This window comes from Heptranchias perlo, chromosome 10 (assembly GCF_035084215.1).
Source record: "Heptranchias perlo isolate sHepPer1 chromosome 10, sHepPer1.hap1, whole genome shotgun sequence".
Lineage (NCBI taxonomy): Eukaryota > Metazoa > Chordata > Chondrichthyes > Hexanchiformes > Hexanchidae > Heptranchias > Heptranchias perlo.
The window spans coordinates 6,140,280-6,161,018 of record NC_090334.1 but is presented as its reverse complement, the minus strand read 5'-3'; the positions used below and the strand labels follow the sequence as shown (position 1 = coordinate 6,161,018).

The following is a 20,739-nucleotide window of genomic DNA, read 5'->3' as shown; positions in this document are numbered from 1 at the left end:
CTCTCTCAATGAACAAAAAAGTAAATCATCTCATTGTTGCAGTAGGGAAATTGCTGATGCAGAACGGCTGACATGTTTTTCTATGTAACAAGTCACTGAACTCCAAAAACAGTTCCTTTTGTGAAGCACTTTTGAGATGTTTCAACAATGTGATAAGGCACTTGTAACAAAAATTAAGTTTTTGCATCTTGTTTTAACTTGGTGGAGGTTTCACAAAACATAAGGATTTTAAAAACCAGTTGTAGTTAAAATCCATGTATCGGCCTAATGCATACAAATTTTGCTCGAAGGCTGGAGGGAGGAGCCATGCCACATTCAAATAAACACAAATGGTGTGATTTTCTCAGTTATGTGTATGACTACCAGTTACTTTAAGGGAATCCAGAACAAGGGAGCATAACCTTAAAATTAGAGCTAGGTCGTTCAGGAGTGAAATCAGGAAGCACTTCTTCACACAAAGGGTAGTGGAAATCTGGAGCTCTCGCCCCCAAAAAGCAGTTAAGGCTGGAGGTCAATTTAAAATTTTAAAACTGAGATTGATAGATTTTTGTTAGGTAAGGGTACTACATAGAATTTACAGCACAGAAACAGGCCATTCAGCCCAAATGGTCCATGTCAGTGTTTATGCTCCACGAGCCCCCTCCCTCCCTACTCTTCTAACCCTATCAGCATATCTTTCTATTCTTTTCTCTCCCTTATGTGTTTATCTGGCTGCCCCTTAAATACATCTATGCTATTCACCTCAACTACTCCGTGTGGTAGCAAGTTCTGCATTCTAACCACTCTGGGTTAAGAAGTTTCTCCTGAATTCCCTTTGAATTTATGAGTGACTATCATATGTACAACTCCGAATTTTGGACTCCCCCACAAGTGGAAACAACAGTTAAGTTGAATTTAACACTGAAGAAACTAAAGTAGAACTGCAAGCAAAGGCATGTGAACTGGGATATCAGTGGAGTGGAGGGACCAACCAGTTTGTGCAGGTTTAAAATCTATTTCTATTTTTAAGTAAAACTCCTACCTGAAATGTAGCTGGCTATGTCAGTTGATTCCTTTATTCATTAGATATTTACATAGTTTATCAAAATATTAGTCATAGAAATCAGCATTCCAGCTCACTTTTATATTCTACAGTAATTACCAATTTCATTATAGCACTTATTTTCTATATTAATATGGAGTCACAGTCAAATTCTTGCCATTTTTTGGTTCTTCTTACTTTTCTCCCCGTGGAAGAGAAATGTCTGCAAATCTACCAACACCACTCAGGCATGTACAATTCAAGTAATGTGAATCAGACAGTCTCAGCCTCTTCCTCTGGGCCACCTTGAATAGAAAACTTCCAAGTGACATTCCCATCATTCATCCATGGCCAGGTGTAGAGTGGCTCCAGGTTATTCACCCAGAGCAAACATCTGTTAAAGATAGCAGACAGTAATTCAGCTTCTACATACTTGCTGTTTTGTGGTCCAGCTGACTGGGGAGTAATGAAAGGCCTCCCTTGGAGGTCATCACCCTATATCTCCAGAGATGAACAGCCTATTTTGTATTCTGAAAGAAGCAGATGCACCAGCTGACTAGCGAATCCTGTCATTAAGCATTATGAAATTAAGCAAGTTAAGCTCCAATTCCATCAAAATATTGGACCCTACCTCAGACCTTGGTCCAAGATCTAAACTAACTGAGTACTGGTGATTATCAGGGCCCATTACTGAATCCTATGTGCCTAAATGCACTGCCACTGAAAATACTCGGGTGCCCAGAGCTGGTTTGCACCACTTTTCCCTCTACTTACCAAATAAACGTGATTGATTTTAAAAGCGGCCTAGACAAAAAGGGATGGGGGGGGGGGTGGTTCACTGTGGGACATTTTGTTGTACGGTTACCAATACCGTTTTTGTCATGCTCATTCAGAAGCAGGAGAAGCATTAAGCATTAAATTATTTGCTCATCATCTCCTTATAAGCAGTTAGGTACAACCTGCCTATTTTTTGGGATCCAAAACACAAATTCTAATGATAATACAGTACAAACAGTAAGCTAAGCAAGGAAATACTCACAGATTAACCTCAAACACATAACTCATTCATTTTAGTTATAAAAGTATTAAGAAGCAGAAAATAGCTAACTAAACACTGCAAGTTGAGGCTCCAGCAGAATTGACACTGATGATTGATTTACTACTGGAAGTAGAATTTTCATAAAGCAGTAACTGATGTAGCATTTGTGTGTGTATATTATATAAACAGACAATTCTTTATCTCATCAAATGGCTTTGGAATATCCAATTAAGGGATATGGAACCAAGGCGGGTAAATGGAGTTAAGATACAGAGCAGTCATGATCTAATTGAACGGCAGAACAGGCTTGATTGGCTGAATGGCCTACTCCTGTTCCTATGTCCCTATGTACTTTAGAACGTATCCAACAGCTATTCAAACCCAGGAATCCATGAAAGCTGTTTTCAAGGTAATTAATTCAAACTGTTCAATGTAGAAACGGTGCCCCATAAAATTGCCCGAAAGGTTGCCTTTGAGATGAATAAAGGAAATATCCTATAATCTATCTGAGGATGCCCATATAATATGGAGTTCAGCTGTTGAATTGAATGCTGGGAGATGAATAGTTAATGGACGCTTGCAAATATTGAATACAGACTCTTAAGCCATTAAGTTGTAAATTATACCTGGCTCAAGCCAGGGAAGAAGCACTTAGTGAGTCGTAAACAAGTCACAAACCCTCACATTTGTGTGTGTCCCTTTGTGAAAAGTAAGGCTGTAAGGTAAGGGGGAGGTTGTAAAAGTGAAGCCGGCCTGTCTGGAGATCCATGTTTCAGTACTGACTTGTTAGGGATGACTGACACAAAAAAAGGCAAGTTCTTCTGATACATGGGTCATTCAGAAGTAGAGTATTTCTTTGTCTTTGGTATAAGTAGCAGTCTTTCTTAGTCTCTCTGTGCTAATCAAAAGACGACTTTTATTTCCCTATTCTTCTATAAGAACTTTAACTTAGCAGGGGCAAGAGGTATACTTTAAGAACAGTGACAGAGGTTAGAAGCTAAATTGTAGCTACACTGGCCCGTTACAGGCAGGCTAATTAATTGCGGGTAGTCTGAGATCAAGAAAGGTGGGGGGAAAGCCAGCTCCGATATCGTCACTCTTGTGTAAGGTGGGTTCAGTTGGAACCGAAGATCTAAGCGAAACAGATAACCCCGCCGCAAAGGGGTTCATCAACCCAACACTCCAGAAGCTAATGCCTGCAACCCAGCGAGGAGGGAGGTTGGCCCAACCATGCGCTGGTGAGCATGAGGTTGTAAGCTCTGAACATTGTTAATCACACACGTAGACATGAACTATTTGATAGATTGGCAATTTATAGCTGTTAACTGGTCATCTATCTAGGGAATTACTCTTAAAGTAATCTCACCAATTTATAACCACAGACTCTAGACACTATTAGCGCTGATTTACAGTGATACATTTAACTGCTTCTCGTTTTGTTAAGTAACTCTGCCCATTAATGACTTGCTATTCAACTGCTACTTAACACTGATCACATTTATGCATGTCTATTAAGCGTTTGTGTAGCCAACTTCAACTTTAAGTTGTGATTTGTAACCAACAAATAGTGTTTAGTCCATGACTTGTGGTTTGGCTCCTTCCTTGATGATTTGGCAAGAAAGAGTTAATTCACTCACTCAGTAGCTTGAGGATAAGCTAATCGAGAGTTGGTAAATTAAATTCATTTTTATCCGAACTGCTTAGTGTAAGATGGTTTGACGAGCTGAGTCAGGCATAATTCAGCATGAGACCTATGCTGAGAGGTGAAACCACAGACGGTTCTTTAGCAAGGAGCCAAAGGAAAGAATTAAGAATTCTGGGTCCTCAGCAAATATTTGTCAGGACAATGAAGTGTGTTCAGGAGAACTTTCTTGACCAGTACGTTTCTGGCCCAACAAGGAAGGAGGCATTGCTGGATCTGGTTCTGGGGAATGACATGGGCCAAGTGGAGCAACTGTCAGTGAGGGAACATTTAGGGAACAGCGATCATAGTATCGTAAGGTTTAGATTAGCAATGAAAAGGACAAGGACCAGTCTAAAGTAAAAATACTCAATTGTTGGAGAGCCAATTTCAGGGGCTGAGGACGGATCTGGCCTGGGTAAATTGGAATCAAAGATTAGCAGGCAAAACTGTAATCGAACAATGGGCAGCCTTTAAAGAGGAGATGGTTCGGGTATAGTCTAGGTACACTGCCACGAGGGGGAAAGGTAGGGAAACCAAAGCCAGAGCTCCCTAGATGATGAAAGAGGTAGAGTAAGATGAAGCAGAAAAAGGGGACATGTGACAGATGTCAGGTTGATAATACAAGTGAGAACCAGGCTGAATACAGAAAGTACAGAGGAGAAGTGAAAAAGGAAATAAGAGGGGCCAAGAGAGAGTATGAGAATAGACTGTGGCTAACATAAAAGGGAATCCAAAACTCTTCTATAGGCATATAAATAGTAAATGGGTAGTAAGAGGAGGGGGGGCGGTGATTAGGAACCAAAAAGGAGATATGCACAGGGAAGGCATGGCTGAGGTACTAAATGAGTACTTTGCATCTGTCTTTATCAAGGAAGAAGATACTGCCAAAGTCACAGTAAAAAATTGCTGAGATACTGGACGGGCTAAAAATTGATAAAGAGGAGGTACTAGAAAGGCTGGCTGTACTTAAAGTAGATAAGTCACCCGGTTCAGATGGGATGCATCATAAGTTGCTGAGGGAAGTAAGGGTGGAAATTGCAGAGGTGCTGGCCATAATCTTCCAATCCTCCTTAGTTATGGGCGTGGTGCCAGAGGACTGGACAACTGCAAATGTTTTACCCTTGTTCAAAAAAGGGTGTACGGATAAACCCAGCAACTACAGGCCAGTCAGTTTAACCTCGGTGGTGGGGCAGCTTTTAGAAACGATAATCCGGAACAAAAGGAAAAACGTGAATTAACAAAGATAAGTCAACATAGATTTGTTAGAGGCAAATTGTGTTTAATTAACTTGATTGAGTTTTTTGATGAGGTAACAGAGAGGGTTATGAGGTCAATGCAGTTGATATTGTGTATGATGACTTTCAAAAGGTGCTTGAAGAAGTGTTCAAAATCATGAAGGGTTTAGATAAAGTAAATAAAGAGAAACTCTTCCCATTGGCAGAAGGGTCAAGAACCAAAGGACACAGATTTAAGGTGATTGGCAAAAGAACCAAAGGCGACATGAGGAAAAACTTTTTTACGCAGCGAGTAGTTATGACCTGGAATGCACTGCCTGGAACGGTGGTGGAAGCAGATTCAAACGTGGCTTTCAAAAAGGAATTGGATAAATACTTGAAGGGAAAAAATTTGCAGGACTGCGGGGAAAGAGCGAGGGAATGGGACTAACTAGATTACTCTTACAGGAGCCGCCACCCGCTCGATGGGCCGAATGGCCTCCTTCTGTGCTGTAACCAGTCTATGATTCTAACAGTTTAGCGGACATATTGCATCCTTTTACTGGTTATTTGTTCACATCAGTTAGTATATCCATTGTAAATATATATGTATTATGGTAATACTTGTTCATCTTTTGTTGAATAGTCATTTGTTAGTTATAGTCTAAAGTAAGGCCTGATATTGGAATGCTCCATTGCTCTTGAAAGACAGAAGAAAGTTCCTGCAGAGGCAGAGGGTAGACACTGCAACTAAAATAATTAACAGAAAGGTCTTCTGTTCATCAACCTGGGCTCACTATCAGAAACATACATATTAGTTGTGAAGAAGATACTCTCAAGACTGTAGGGGGCTAAGACTCACCAATGAGAGTAATCTAAAATATAGGAGCTGAAGTATCTAGAGTAAAAGAGGTAGAAAAGGCCTAAAATTGTAATAGCACTATATAAAGTCTTATCTTTCTTCTTTTCGGTGATGCTGTTTAGGGGTACATAAGGCTGAACTGGCTCCTTCTCATCATCCCTCCAGTTTATAGTTCACATAAAGCACAGATGATTCAGAGTAAACACCGTCTACTCTTCCCCACAATACACCTTGGCTCAGCCTCAGAAAAATGCCCACTACTGAACTGGAGTGAGACTGGCAAACTCATTCTCACAATAGCAATCAAAAGAGAAGACTTTCATCCCATCAGTCTGGAATGGATTTGATCCGAGAGGTGCACTAACTCAGTGCATGATCCATCCCCACAGTTCAGCTTTCTTTATACCATCATAGCACCCCACAGGGGGAGTCCAGAACAAGGGGGCATAACCTTAAAATTAGAGACAGGCTGTTCAGGGGTGATGTCAGAAAGCACTTCTTCACACAAAGGGTAGAGGAAATCTGGAACACTTTCCCCCAAAAAGCTATTGAGGCTGGCGGGGCGGGGGGCAATCAAAAATTTCCAAACTCAGACTGACAGATTTTTGTTAGGCAAGGATATTAAGGGATATAGAACCAAGGCGGTAAATGGAGTTAAGATACAGATCAGCCATCATCTAACTGAATGGCAGAACAGGTTTGATGGGCTGAATGGCCCACTCCTGTTCCTATGTTCCTATCAGTGTAAAAAGTCCCAGGGCAGTACTGATATTGGGATGTACATTACAGGCCATGGATTGGCGTGTTCAAAACTTACACTTCAAATTGCGACTTCTTGCGGAGATGTTCAAAGTATAAAAGGCCGAGAGAGTTCACACTCACGGACATTTCGCCCTGATCCCGAACGTCCATTCGAAATGGCTTTGCTATAATTAGTATCTGAGTGCCTCCATCGACAGTGGTCAGTGTTACAGAAAGCCCATCCTTAGATACTAGAGTCAGTCTGGAAAACATAGTGAAATGCAATAAGCAGTGTTGCACATATTGTTTCCCATCTTGGACATGCTCAGGAAAAAGCCAAATATTTTTACATCCAATAGCATAAACAGATAGATACCACACTGAAACAGCAGCAAAAAATTGCATTTATATAGTATCTTTAAAGGTAGCAAAATGCCCCAAACATTTAAAAACAACATTCCCTGTATCTGCCAGGAATAACAATCACAATTTAATTGCAGGAGCATACCATTTTTGGCCATCATAACACTTCCTTCTGTCCTGCTAACATTAAAGTAAAGGCACTGAAAAGGATAGAATATAACTAGCTGATGGTGTTTCTCAAAGGTGGGCTGGGGTTTGGACCATGGTTGTGAGTTTGACTGCTAAATGAGAAAATCCAAGTGATTGTAGGTACTCACAAACTACAGTATCCTACTTAAACAAATAACTAATAAAAGAATAAAACATTTAAGAGAATAATCTCCATGCACAAATCCATTTTCTATCTTTTCCATTGATAGCTGTGAAATGAATAAAATGTTTAAATGAACTGCAAAAGTCTGCATTTATTCATTTAAGCTTTTTTTGCCTCACTGAAGCCAATGTGTTAAGCCCTTTTTGTCAATCAATATGTTAAACTCCTTTTACTCACATTTTTGTCTAAGTGTGAAAATCACCCGGTAACCAATTCAGTGATGTTTCAGAGTCTTTATCGTCTCATCAGGTGCTAGGGCTCGAGCTTTGTGATGCTTATAACTTAACCACGTTTTAACAGCGCATAAACCCTTTGACAATAAACTGACAGAAACTATATGGGGTTAAAATGGATAACCACCGAAAACGGGCTTAACCCGCACCCGTTCGTTGTGCTGCAGGCAGCACTTTAAATTCACGCAGCCTGCTGATTTCCATGATTGCTGCGTGCAGCCAGCATTATCTGCGCTGTTCATTGGCTGCACACATCAGCAGGGGGCCCGATTATCTTGAGTGGCTAGCACTACTTAAAGGCAGCCTGCACTTCTTAAAGGGGAGGTGCATTGTGGCTGCAAGAGTGGTGGGAGTCGTTTGAAAACTGACTATATGCTGTAATACTTTGAGGAATAGCTAAGACTGGGACAGAGGATGCACCAAGGTTTTCTGATAATACACTGGAGGCCTTGGTACGGGAAGTGGAAAGAAGGAGGGACATCCTGTACCCGCATGAGGGCAGGAAGCCCTCAAGACAAATGCTCATGAGGCAGTGGGAGGAAGTAGCGGTGGAGGTCAATGCCAGGAGTATAGCTCCAAGGACATGGATGTAGTGCAGGAAGAAATTTAATGATCTGACACTAATTGTCAAGGTGAGTTCCATCTTCTAATGGCATATCCTGCCAACTGCACCACTAGCATCACCACTGCTCAATTCACTACAACCCCACCACCCACCAACAATCTCTATTAATCAGTACTTAACCCTTCAATTCATATGCATTACCTCACCCTCACACACATGGCAATGTTTCAAGTCTCACACCCACAACTCACAGGTAACACATACTGGCAGCTATTCAACCATGACAGCCACATCACCCAAACGTATTGCAGGACACTCACTGACACACTTCCCTCTTTCTTGTAGGAGAAGGTGGCGCATAACAGGAAGCAGCAGCAAGAAACTGGATGAGAAGCACGCCTGCTCGTTTTAACCCCCATGGAGGAGACAATGCCGACCATTATGGGAAGGGGCAAACCCCTTTACAAAGATGGTGTCCTGTGCACTACCTGTCGGAAATGTGCACACGCATCTTGGACCCTATTTTGAAATCTTAGGTGGCTGTGTCCCAATTTAACCCCCTCTGCCTCTGTGAACAGTGGTAACGCCACTTCTAAAGAAGGTTCTTTCTCTTGCTGATAATGTGAAAGTAATTGCGATGCTGAATGGGCCGTAAATTTCCCAGATACTCAGCGTGAAATCGCTAATCGGTCTGGTGTATCACAGCCTTTTTTAAAAGATTTGTCGTGCTGCACTGTAATGTGTATATTGTACATTGAAAAGACCCCACATCCTCTCCATCACCAATACCACCTACTTCCACGTCCGTAATATCACCCATCTACGCCCCTGCCTCAGCCCATCGGCTGCTGAAAGACTCATCCATACCTCCAGATTCGACTATTCCAATGCTCTCCTGGCACAGAGAGCGACGGAACAGTAGCGGTGAGCGTCGTTTCATCCACGGCCTTTGCTGGAGGTCAGGTAGTTATTCAGAACCCGTTCAGCAATGATGGGAGTCCATCGATGGAGTCCGTGAGCGGTGAGACTCACTTCACGTATTTCCTGGCATCTCTGGTCGAAGATGGAACAATTGCGATAGTTTCAGCCATCTTCCACCTTCCGTAAACTTCAGCTCATACAAAGCTCTGCTGCCCGTATCCTAACTCGCACCAAGTCCAGTTCACCAATTACCCATGCTCGCTGACCTACATTGGCTCTCAGTCCAGCAATGTCTCAAATTATAAAATTCTCATCCTTGTGTTCAAATCCCTCTATGGCATCAACCTTCCCTATCTCTGTAACCTCTTCCAGCCCTACAACTCTCTGAGGTCTCTGCGCTCCTCCAATTCTGGCTTCTTGCGCATCCCTGATTTCCATCATAAGAACATAAGAAATAGGAGCAGTAGTCCATACGGCCCCTCGAGCCTGCTCCGCCATTCAATAAGATCATGGCTGATCTTCGACCTCAACTTCACTTTCCCACCCGAGCCCCATATCCCTTGATTCCTTAGAGTCCAAAAATCTATCAATCTCATCCTTGAATATACTCAACAACTGAGCATCCACAGCCCTCTGGGGTAGAGAATTCCAAAGATTCACAACCCTCTGGGTGAAGAAATTCCTCCTCATCTCAGTCCTAAATGGCCGAACTCTTATCCTGAGACTATGCCCCCTCGTTCTAGACTCTCCAGCCAGGGGAAACAGCCTCTCAGTATCTACCCTGTCAAGCCCCCTCAGAATGTTATATATTTCAATGAGATCACCTCTCATTCTTCTAAACTCCAGAGAGTATAGGCCCATTCTACTCAATCTCTCCTCACAGGACAACCCTGGCACCCCAACACTGGGGGCCGTGCCTTCAGCTGCCTAGGCCCAAGTTCTGGAATTCACTCCCTAAATCGCTCCGCCTCTCTCTCCTCCTATAAGACGCTCCTTAAAACCTACCTCTTTGACCAAGCTTTTGGTCACCTCTCCTAATATCTCTTTATGTAGCTTGGTGTCAAAATTTGTTGGATAATGCTCCTGCGAAGTGCCTTGGGACGTTTTACTACGTTAAAGGCAATATATAAATCCAAGTTGTTGTTGTTGTCATGATGAAACAAATGACATAAATCGACTTTCAGTTATCCATAACTGTTTCTGCCTGAAATAAATGGACCACTTAAGACGCTATAACCGGCAACTTTGAAATTGACGTTAATGTAAATGGTTGATGGTTATCGCTTTTTGGCCGATATAAGCGACTGCCTGCTTTAAATGTGGATGTCTTAAGTGGTGCAGTCCATGTATTCCATTTTTAGCCTCTTGCCAAATGTGAAACAACAGTTAAAACGGATAAAAGAATAGAACAGTTAAGTGAATAAAATTACGAGCAAAATCATTATTCATTTAACAGTTTTCCTCCGTACTACAGGCTGCAGGTCATACAATCTTACAGCACAGAAGGTGGACATTTAGCCCATCGTGCCTGTGCCAGCTCTTGGAAAGAGCTATCCAATTAGTCCCACTCCCCTGCTCTTTCCCCATAGCACTGCAAATTTTTCCTTTTCAAGTATATGTCCAATTGCCTTTTGAAAGTTATCACTGAATCTGCTTCCAATACCCTTTCAGGCAGCGCATTCCAGATCATAACTCAACTCACAGCGTAAAAAAAATTCTCATCCTCTCCCCCGGATTCTTTTGCCAATTATCTTAAATCTGTGTCCTCTGGTTATCAACCCACCTGCCAGTGGAAACAGTTTCTCTCTACCTACTCTATCAAAACCCTTCATAATTTTTAACACCTTTATTAAATCTCCCCTTAACCTTCTCTACCTAAGGGGAACAATCCCAGCTGCTCCAATCTCTCCACATAACTGAAGTCCCTCATTTCTGGCACCATTCTCGTAAACCTCTTCTGCACCCTCTCAAGGCATTGACATCCTTCCTAAAGTGTGGTGCCCAGAATTGAACACAATACTCCAGCTGAGGCCTAACCAATGTTTTATAAAGGTTTAGCATAACTTCCTATGCCTCCATTTATAAAGCCCAGGATCCCATATGCTTTTTTAACAGCCTTATCGACTTGTCCTGCCACCTTCAAGATTTGTGCTGTAAACCTCCGGGTCACTCTGTTCCTGTACCGCCCTTAAATTGTAGCATTTAGTTTATATTGCCTCTCCTCATTCTTCCTTCCAAAAGGCATCAATGTCTGATTTTACTTCATTTTTTTTAGTATTCTTTTGCCTCTTAAAAAACTGTGACATCTGGAGTACAATGGTCACATGCCAGACTCCAGACATGTGCCTACCTACAATAGTTGCAAAATCTTACATTTTTGCGCACTTCCTCTTCAGGAGAAGATGAGAGACAGAGAATGAAATACATAGAATCATAGAATGATTACAGCACAGAAGAAGCCCATTCGGCCCATTTTAAGAGTAATCCAGTTAGGCCCATTCCCCTGCTCTTTCCCCATAGCCCTGCAAATTTTTTCCCTTCAAGTATTTATCCAATTCCTTTTTGAAAGCCACGATTGAATCTGCTTCCAGCACCCTTTCAGGCAGCGCATTCCAGATCATAACTACCGGATTGTCGTACAAACCCATCTGGTTCACTAATGTCCTTTAGGGAAGGAAACCTGCCGTCCTTACTCGGTCTGGCCTATATGTGACTCCAGACCCACAGCAATATGGCTGATTCTTAATTGCCCTCTGAAATGGCCTAATAAGCCACTCAATTGTACAATCTCGCGAAAAAAAGTCATAATAAGAATAAAACTGGACGGACCACCCGGCATCGGACCACTAGGCACCGAACACGACAAAGGCAAAACACCAAGCCCAGTCGACCCTGCAAAGTCCTCCTCACTAACATCTGGGGACTTGTGCCAAAATTGAGAGAGCTGTCCCACAGACTAGTCAAGCAACAGCCTGACATAGCCATACTCACAGAATCATACCTTTCAGCCAATGTCCCAGACTCTTCCATCACCATCCCTGGGTATGTTCTGCCCCACAGGCAGGACAGACCCACCAGAGGTGGCGGTACAGTGATATACAGTCAGGAGGGAGTGGCCCTGGGAGTCCTCAACATTGACTCCGGACCCCATGAAATCTCATGGCACAGGTCAAACATGGGCAAGGAAACCTCCTGCTGATTACCACCTACCATCCTCCCTCAGCTGATGAATCAGTCCTCCTCCATGTTGAGCACCATGTGGAGGAAGCACTGAGGGTAGCAAGGGCACAGAATGTACTCTGGGTGGAGGACTTCAATGTCCATCACCAAGAGTGGCTCGGCAGCACCACGACTGACCGAGGTGACCGAGCTGGCCTAGTCCTGAAGGACAGAGCTGCCAGACTGGGTCTGCAGTAGGTGGTAAGCAAACCAACACGAGGGAAAAACCTACTTGACCTCGTCCTCACCCATCTTACCTGTCGCAATTGCATCTGTCCATGACAGTATTGGTAGGAGTGACCACCGCACAATCCTCGTGGAGACGAAGTCCCGTCTTCCCACTGAGGACACCATCCAATGGGTTGTGTGGCGATATCACCGTGCTAAATGGGGTAGATTCAGAACAGATCTAGCAGCTCAAAACTGGGCATCCATGAGGCGCTGTGGGTTATCAGCAGCAGCAGAATTGTATTCCAGCACAATCTGTAACCTCATGGCATGGCATATTCCTCATTCTACCATTGCCAACAGGCCAGGGGATCAACCCTGGTTCAATGAGGAGTGTAGAAGAGCATGCCAGGAGCAGCACCAGACATACCTAAAAACAAGGTGCCAACCTGGTGAAGCGACAAGTCAGGATTACTTGCATGCTAAACAGTGGAAGCAACATGCTATAGACAGAGCTAAGCGATTCCACAACCGATGGATCAGATCAAAGCTCTGCAGTCCTGCCACATCCAGTCGTGAATGGTGGTGGACAGTTAAACAACTAACGGGAGGGGGAGGCTCGGTAAACATCCCCATCCTCAATGATGGCAGAGTCCAGCATGTAAGTGCAAAAGACAAGGCTGAAGCGTTTGCAACCATCTTCAGCCAGAAATGCCGAGTAGATGATCCATCTCGGCCACCTCCCGATATCCCCATCATCACAGAAGCCAGTCTTCAGCCAATTCGATTCATTCCACGTGATATCAAGAAACTGCTGAGTGCATTGGATATAACAAAGGCTATGCGCCCTGACAACATCCCAGCTGTACTGCTGAAGACTTGTGCTCCAGAACTAGCCGCGCCTCTAGCCAAATTGTTCCAGTACAGCTACAACACTGGCATCTACCCGACAATGTGGAAAATTGCCCAGGTATGTCCTGTCCACAAAAAGCAAGACAAATCCAATCCGGCCAATTACTGCCCCATCAGTCTACTCTCAATCATCAGCAAAGTGATGGAAGGTGTCGTCGACAGTGCTATCAAGCGGCACTTACTCACCAATAACCTGCTCACCGATGCTCACTTTGGGTTCCACCAGGACCACTCGGCTCCAGACCTCATTACAGCCTTGGTCCAAACGTGGACAAAAGAGCTGAATTCCAGATGTGAGGTGAGAGTGACTGCCCTTGACATCAAGGCAGCGTTTGGCCGAGTGTAGCACCAAGGAGCCCTAGTAAAATTGAAGTCAATGGGAATCAGGGGAAAACTCTCCAGTGGCTGGAGTCATACCTAGCACAAAGGAAGACGGTAGTGGTTGTTGGAGGCCAATCATCTCAGCCCCAGGACATTGCTGCAGGAGTTCCTCAGGGCAGTGTCCTAGGCCCAACCATCTTCAGCTGCTTCATCAATGACCTTCCCTCCATCATAAGGTCAGAAATGGGGATGTTCACTGATGATTGCACAGTGTTCAGTTCCATTCGCAACCAGTCAGATAATGAAACAGTCCGTGTCTGCATGCAGCAAGACCTGGACAACATCCAGGCTTGGGCTGATAAGTGGCAAGTAACATTCGCGCCAGACAAGTGCCAGGCAATGACCATCTCCAACAAGAAAGAGTCTAACCACCTCCCCTTGACATTCAATGGCATTACCATCGCTGAATTCCCCCACCATCAACATCCTGGGGGTCACCATTGACCAGAAGCTTAACTGGACCAGCCATATAAATACTGTGGCTACAAGAGCAGGTCAAAGGCTGAGTATTCTGCGGCGAGTGACTCACCTCCTCACTCCCCAAAGCCTTTCCACTATCAGGAGTGTGATGGAATACTCTCCACTTGCCTGGATGAGTGCAGACACTCAAGAAGCTCAACACCATCCTGGACAAAGCAGCCCGCTTAATTGGCACCCCATCCACCACCCGAAACATTCATTCCCTTCACCACCGGTCCACTGTGGCTGCAGTGTGTACCATCCACAGGAAGCATTGCAGCAACTCGCCAAGGCTGCTTCGACAGCACCTCCCAAACCCGCGACCTCTACCACCTAGAAGGACAAGGGCAGCAGGCACATGGGAACAACACCACCTGCACGTTCCCCTCCAAGTCACACACCACCCCGACTTGGAAATATATCGCTGTTCCTTCATCATCGCTGGGTCAAAATCCTGGAACTCCCTACCTAACAGCACTGTGGGAGAACCTTCACCAGAAGGACTGCAGCAGTTCAAGAAGGCAGCTCACCACCACCTTCTCAAGGGCAATTAGGGATGGGCAGTAAATGCTGGCCTCGCCAGCGACGCCCACATCCCATGAACAAATAAAAAAAATAACTACATGCTGTGTAAACAAGCTTTCCCTCCTGTCGCTTTTGGTTCTTTTGCCAATCACCTTGAATCTGTGTCCTCTGGTTCTCGACCCTTCCACCAATGGGAACAGTTTCTCTTTATTTACTTTATCTAATCCCATCATGATTTTGAACTCTTCTATCAAATCTCCTCTCAACCTTCTCTGCTCTGAGGAAAACAACCCCAGCTTTTCCAGTCTATCCACGTAATGAAGTCCCTCATCCCTGCATCCATGCGAGTAAATCTTTTCTGCACCCTCTCTAAAGCCTTCACCTCCTTCCCAAAGTGCAATGCCCAGAAATGGACACAATACTCCAGTTGTGGCTGAACCAGTGTTTTGTAAAGTTTCAACATAACTTCCTTGCTTTTGTACTCTATGCCTCTATTTATAAAGCCCAGGATCCCATATGCTTTATTAACTGCTTTGTCAACCTGTCCTGCCATCTTCAAAGATTTGTGCATATATCCCAAGTTCTCTCTATTCCTGCATCCCCTTTATAATTGTACCATTTAGTTTATATTGCATCTCCTCATTCTTCCTGCCAAAACGTATCACTTCGTACTTCTCTGCCTTAAATTCCATCTGCGATGTGTCCACCCAGTCTATGTCCTCTTGAAGTCTATTACTATCCTCCACACTGTTCACTACGCTTCCAAGTTTTGCGTTATCTGCAAATTTTGAAAGTGTGCCCTGTACATCTAAGTCATTGATATATATCAAAGCAGTGGTCCTAGTGCCAGCCCCTGGGGATCACCACTGTATAGAACCGTTCACCACTACTCTCTGTTTCTTGTCTCTTAGCCAATTTCGTATCCATGCTGCCACTGCCCCTTTTATTCCATGGGCTTCAATTTTGCTGATAAGCCTATTATGTGGCACTTTATCAAATGCCTTTTCAAAGTCCATATACGTAACATCAACCACATTGCCCTCATCGACCCTCTCTGCTACCTCATCAAAAAACTCAATCAAGTTAGTTGAACACGATTTGCCTTTAATAAATCCATGATGGTTTTCCTTTATTAATCCACACTTGTCCAAGTGACAATTAGGGGCCGATTTTCAGATGGCTGAGCAGGTGTGTTGGGGGCTCCTAAAACTGTAGAAATCTGGAGCGCATTCGAAGCCCGGCTCCAACCGGCTGACTTCCGGGTTCCCCAGTGACGTGTTCAGGTGCACGCGCGCCTTCCGAATGTGGGGGTCGCACTAGCAATTAAAGCCATTGGGATGATGATTTACATACTTTTACACATGGTTAAAGTGCTTGAGATACCTGATCGAGTAGACATTTTGGCATGGGTGCAATTTTGAAGGATCTTCTGCGTGTTTCCCGTGCTGTGGGAAACACTCCCTGTTGCAATAGACGTGTTTCAGCCAGCAGCCAGTGGGAGATGCAAATGATTATTTGACAGGTGGAGAGAAAACCTCATTTATTGCAGCAGGGCACTCTGTCACTTCAGACAAAGTTTTGGCTGCAAGACCTTTGTGTTTCTACTCAAAATTCTTACTTTCCACCCAAAACTCTGCTGTGGAAACATATTTACCTACTTTGCAGACATCCTCAAACTCACACCGTCAGGATGGGGGGCGCCATGGCTGCATTCACCACTTCATCCAAGGACAAGCAACATCACCAGCCTCGCCAGTCACGGTGTCCACCTCCACCACGCGGAGCTCCACAACACAGTGCTGCACCTGCACAAGAGCACGGAGGGCAACATCAGAGAGAGTGACGTCGCAGGAGGCACTACCCTCGCAACAGGATCTACAGACCGAGGCTCAGCTTCCTGGACCTCTCTGAGGAGCAGTGCATACAGAGGCTTAGAGTCAGTCGCCAGGTAGTCGCAGACATCTGCAGCCTCCTTCATGCCGAGCTGCTCCCGGCTGGGCCGAGCATCATCTCCTTGCCCGTCACTGTCAACGTCACCACTGCCCTCAACTTCTTCGCCTCCGGATCGTTCCAGGGTGCCACCGGGGACATCGCCGGGGTCTCTCAGTCATCTGCACTAAGGCAGGTCACCGAAGGCTTGTTTCGCAAGGCCTCGCTCTATGTCAACTTCCCATGGACGGCTTCAGCCAGACGGAGAGGGCAGTGGGATTCCACGCTGTGGCTGGCTTCCCATGGGTGCAGGGTGTAATCGATTGCACCCATATAGCAATACGAGCACCTCCACATGAGCCAAGACTGTTCATCAACAGGAAGGGCTGTCACTCCATCAACACTCAACCCGTTTGTGACCACCACAAGAGATTCCTTCACGTGTGCGCCAGATATCCTGGCAGCTGCCACAATTCCTTCATCCTCCGGGAGTCCAACATCCTGCCCCTCTTCCACGCATTGAACACCCGCAAGGGCTGGCTCCTCGGGGACAAGGGATACCCCCTGCACACGTGGCTCATGACACATGGCACAACAGAGAGGGGTGCCACTTGAGGAGGCCCCATCCACATCTGCCACCCACATTGAGGAGGAGGCGGCGGAGGAAGTGGAGGAACAACCCACGGACAGAACAGCAGCTCACCTGGCTGCTCGTGAGGCCAGAGAGTCACTGATATGTGAATCGCTTTCCTAACATCAGACAGTGCAAAGACTCCAGTCCTCACCACCTGGATCGAGCAGCGGCCACACCAGCACCCCCGACCGCCCCCCCCCCCCACACCAACTCCCTCCGCAAAACAGTCCTGTAATTATACGTACGCCCACTGTAGAGTGACCCAATGGGTGACATCAAGTGTGGGCGTTCATGGTGAACCAAATTACAAAAGCCAGTCAAGAATGGCCAAGGCGTGGCAGTACTGGTGACAATAATACTTAATGTTTAACAAAAAGCAAAGCTAAATAAAAAAACATGACCAACCGTCAAACACCCTTGTGCGTCCCCTTTGTGCTTACAAAACCTTCGCCTTTCGCTTCTGACTACTTCTTTGTGGTGCATCCCCTGTGGCTGCAGCAGAGGTAGTGGCAGGTTGCTCTTGTTCATGCCCTGACCGATTAGATGCTTTGGGCCTACGCCCTCTGGGTTTCGGTGCCTGTGAGGGCCCCTCCAAAGACTGCTCCACCTGCATCTGTGCAGGTGCAGACTCGGCCACCTGGAGAGGAGGCAGCATTGTGGGTACTGGTTGAGAGAGGGGGGCAACAGGTGAGACGTGGGGGTGTTTTGAGTGGCGTCCCCACTTCCATGTCCCCTTTCGCCATCATCCCTCCCCTGGGCCAGGCCCACACCACTCCTGCCACTCTGCTGGACGACAGTCTGGAGGACATGTGTGAAGCCTCGTAAGGCCGGTGCTAGAGTATCTGCCGGCCTGTTTAAGGCAGCAGAATGTTGTTCACCCTGAGTCCGAAGGGCCGTTGTCAGGGGCTCAATTGACTCATTGGTGAGCTGTGCTTGAAGCTCCATGGAGGCTAGCCTTCCCTCTATCGCAGACATTCCCGCACTTACCCACGACACTATCTCAGAGGTGCCCTCAAGTCCCTGTGACAGTATCGCAGAGATGCCCTCCCTTACCTGTGCCACCATTCCACTCATGCAGGAGTTGGACTCCTCCATCCTCTGCGCGATTGTGGGGAGTGCGGATGGCACCTGTTCCAGCACCTCAAAAATGTGCTGCTGCCCCTTGATCATTCTCCTTTTAATGGATGGCCCTCAGGGTTCAGCATCTGTGTCCAGAGCCTGGAGAAGAGTGCTCCCACCGACGCGGACTCTCCACAGCTGCCCCTGCCACCAGTGTCTGCTCGTGCTCACAATGTGCGACCCCAACTAACTGCGGACGGGGACTCACCAAGGCTTGTGTATCTGCGCTGGTGGATGGCTCGCTCAGATGTGACTGTGCACCCTCAGAGGCCGGCAGGTCCTCTGAGGAATCGCCCTCCGCCGTCACAGCGGTTGCTGAAGGCCCTGAGAACAGAAGGCAATATTAAGCATGATCACAGATGTTGAGGTTCTGAAGATGGCAAGGTATATTAACACCAATTAATATTGTGTGTGCTGAATGTTAAATATCTGTCACCAGACATTTGCCTGGTGCCAGTCTCGGCATTCCCGAAGGACAGGCACTCAAGGGTGCGGCTCAGCTCCAGCACCTCCTGCTCCACTTCTGTGAGCACGACTAACTGTTGCAGCCCCACTCTGGTCCTCGCCCTCTCCTGTGCATTCTGGGCTCTCTTCTTCTATAAGGAGAGAAAGTACAAACACATGAGTGAGTGATGGTGACGTGGCCAACCGCTGAATGCATTGGTTTGGATGCGGCTGACCGTGAAAAAGAAGCATCATAGGGTGAGTATGAGACAGAGCCATGACATTGTGTGAGGATTGGGTTGAGTGGTAGTGGGGTGGGGTGAGTACTGGGGAGGTGAGGAAGTGGTGAGGAAGTGCAGGTAAGTTGAGGATGAGCTTTGAGTGGGTGTGTGGAGTGATGCGATACAGTAGTTTTGGCAGTGCAGAATGAGTTGGGGGGTGAGGGAAAACGGAATGTAGGAGAATGAGTAAGTGTACTCACTTTGGCTGACCTAGTTAGGTCATTGAAGCGCTTCCTGCACTGGATCCAGGTGCGGGAGATGTTGCTGCTGCTGGTGACCACCTCTGCCACCTCGAGCCAGGCCTTCTTGGTGGCAGAGGCAGGCCACTTCCTCCCGTCCGCCAGGCAGAACACATCCCTCCTCCTCCTTACCCCATCCAGTAGCACCTGGAGTGAGGCATCACTGAATCTAGAAGCAGTCTTTCTCCTCGATTGCTCCATTGTGCTATTTGGGTGTTTCCTCCAGGAGCAGCCATTGGAGGACTGCCCCTTTAAATAGAGCTCCTCCAGCTGACAGCCTGTGATGCGGGTGCGCAGTCCGCCCGCTGCGCAGGTTTCGGACGCCAAACCCGGAAGCCACGTTAAGTGGCTCCAATTTACCCGCAATCACGTGGGGAACGGACGGATTTTATTGGGCGGGTTACCCACGCTGCCATCCCGCCTCTCCGCCTTAATTTTGTCCCAGATTATCATTTCTAAAAGCTTCCCCATCACCGAGGTTAAACTGACTAGCCTATATTTGCCGGGTTTATCCTTATACCCTTTTTTGAAGAAGGGTGTAACATTTGCAATTCTCCAGTCCTCTGGCACCACCCCATGTCTAAGGAAGATTCGAAGATTTTGGCCAGCACCTCTTCAATTTCCACCTTTACTTCCCTCTGCAATCTAGTTGCTGAAGTCAAAACACAGAAACAGGCCATTTGGCCAACCCAGCCCATGTCAGCATTTACTCTCCACATGAGGAAATAGTCCCAATCACATTCCTGAACCCATCCCTTCAATCCCTTTTTCTTCACCCACCTATCCAATCTAATCTTGAATATTGACATTATTTCTGCCTCAACCACTAACCTTGGAAGTGAATTCCACGGCCTCACAGCTCTGTATAAATAGTTTCTCCTGCCCTCTGTTCCAAATCTTGTATCTATGGTCCTTTGTTCTTGACCCCTCAATTACTGCAACCAGTCTGATTCTATCTACCCCATCCCCTCCTTTCATAATTTTAAAGAAAGAAACAAAGACTTGCATTTAGATAGCGCTTTTCACGACCTCAGGATGTCCCAAAGCACTTTATAGCCAAATAAGTGTTTTTTTGAAGTGTAATCACTATTGTAATGTGGGAAACACAATTTGTGCAGGGCAAGCTCCCACAAACAGCAATGTGATAATGACCAGATAATCTGTTTTTTAATGATGTTGGTTGAGGGATAATTATTGGCCCAGGACACCAGGGACAACTCCCCTGCTCTTCTTCGAAATAGTGCCATGGGATTTTTTACATCCACCTGAGAAGGCAGATGGGGCCTCGGTTTAATGTTTCATCCGAAAGACGGCACCTCCAACAATGCAGCACTCCCTCGGTACTGCACTAGAGCGTCAACCTAGACTTTGTGCTTAAGTCTCTGGAATGGGACTCAAACCCACAACCTTCTA

General features: G+C 45.9%; 1 protein-coding gene across 4 annotated transcripts in view; it reads right to left on the bottom strand.

The window, feature by feature from the left end:
* Window positions 1-20,739, bottom strand: part of LOC137326256 (neutral alpha-glucosidase C-like) — a 159,656-nt gene that overhangs the window by 105,271 nt on the left and 33,646 nt on the right. For 3 of the 4 annotated variants that reach the window (XM_067991177.1, XM_067991178.1, XM_067991180.1), the window contains exon 5: window positions 6,638-6,823. In XM_067991177.1, coding sequence (XP_067847278.1) covers window positions 6,638-6,823 — 186 coding nt within the window. Of the gene's footprint in view, window positions 1-6,637; window positions 6,824-18,570; window positions 18,723-20,739 lie in introns of those variants that run through there. The other variant, XM_067991179.1, reaches the window with a different exon arrangement.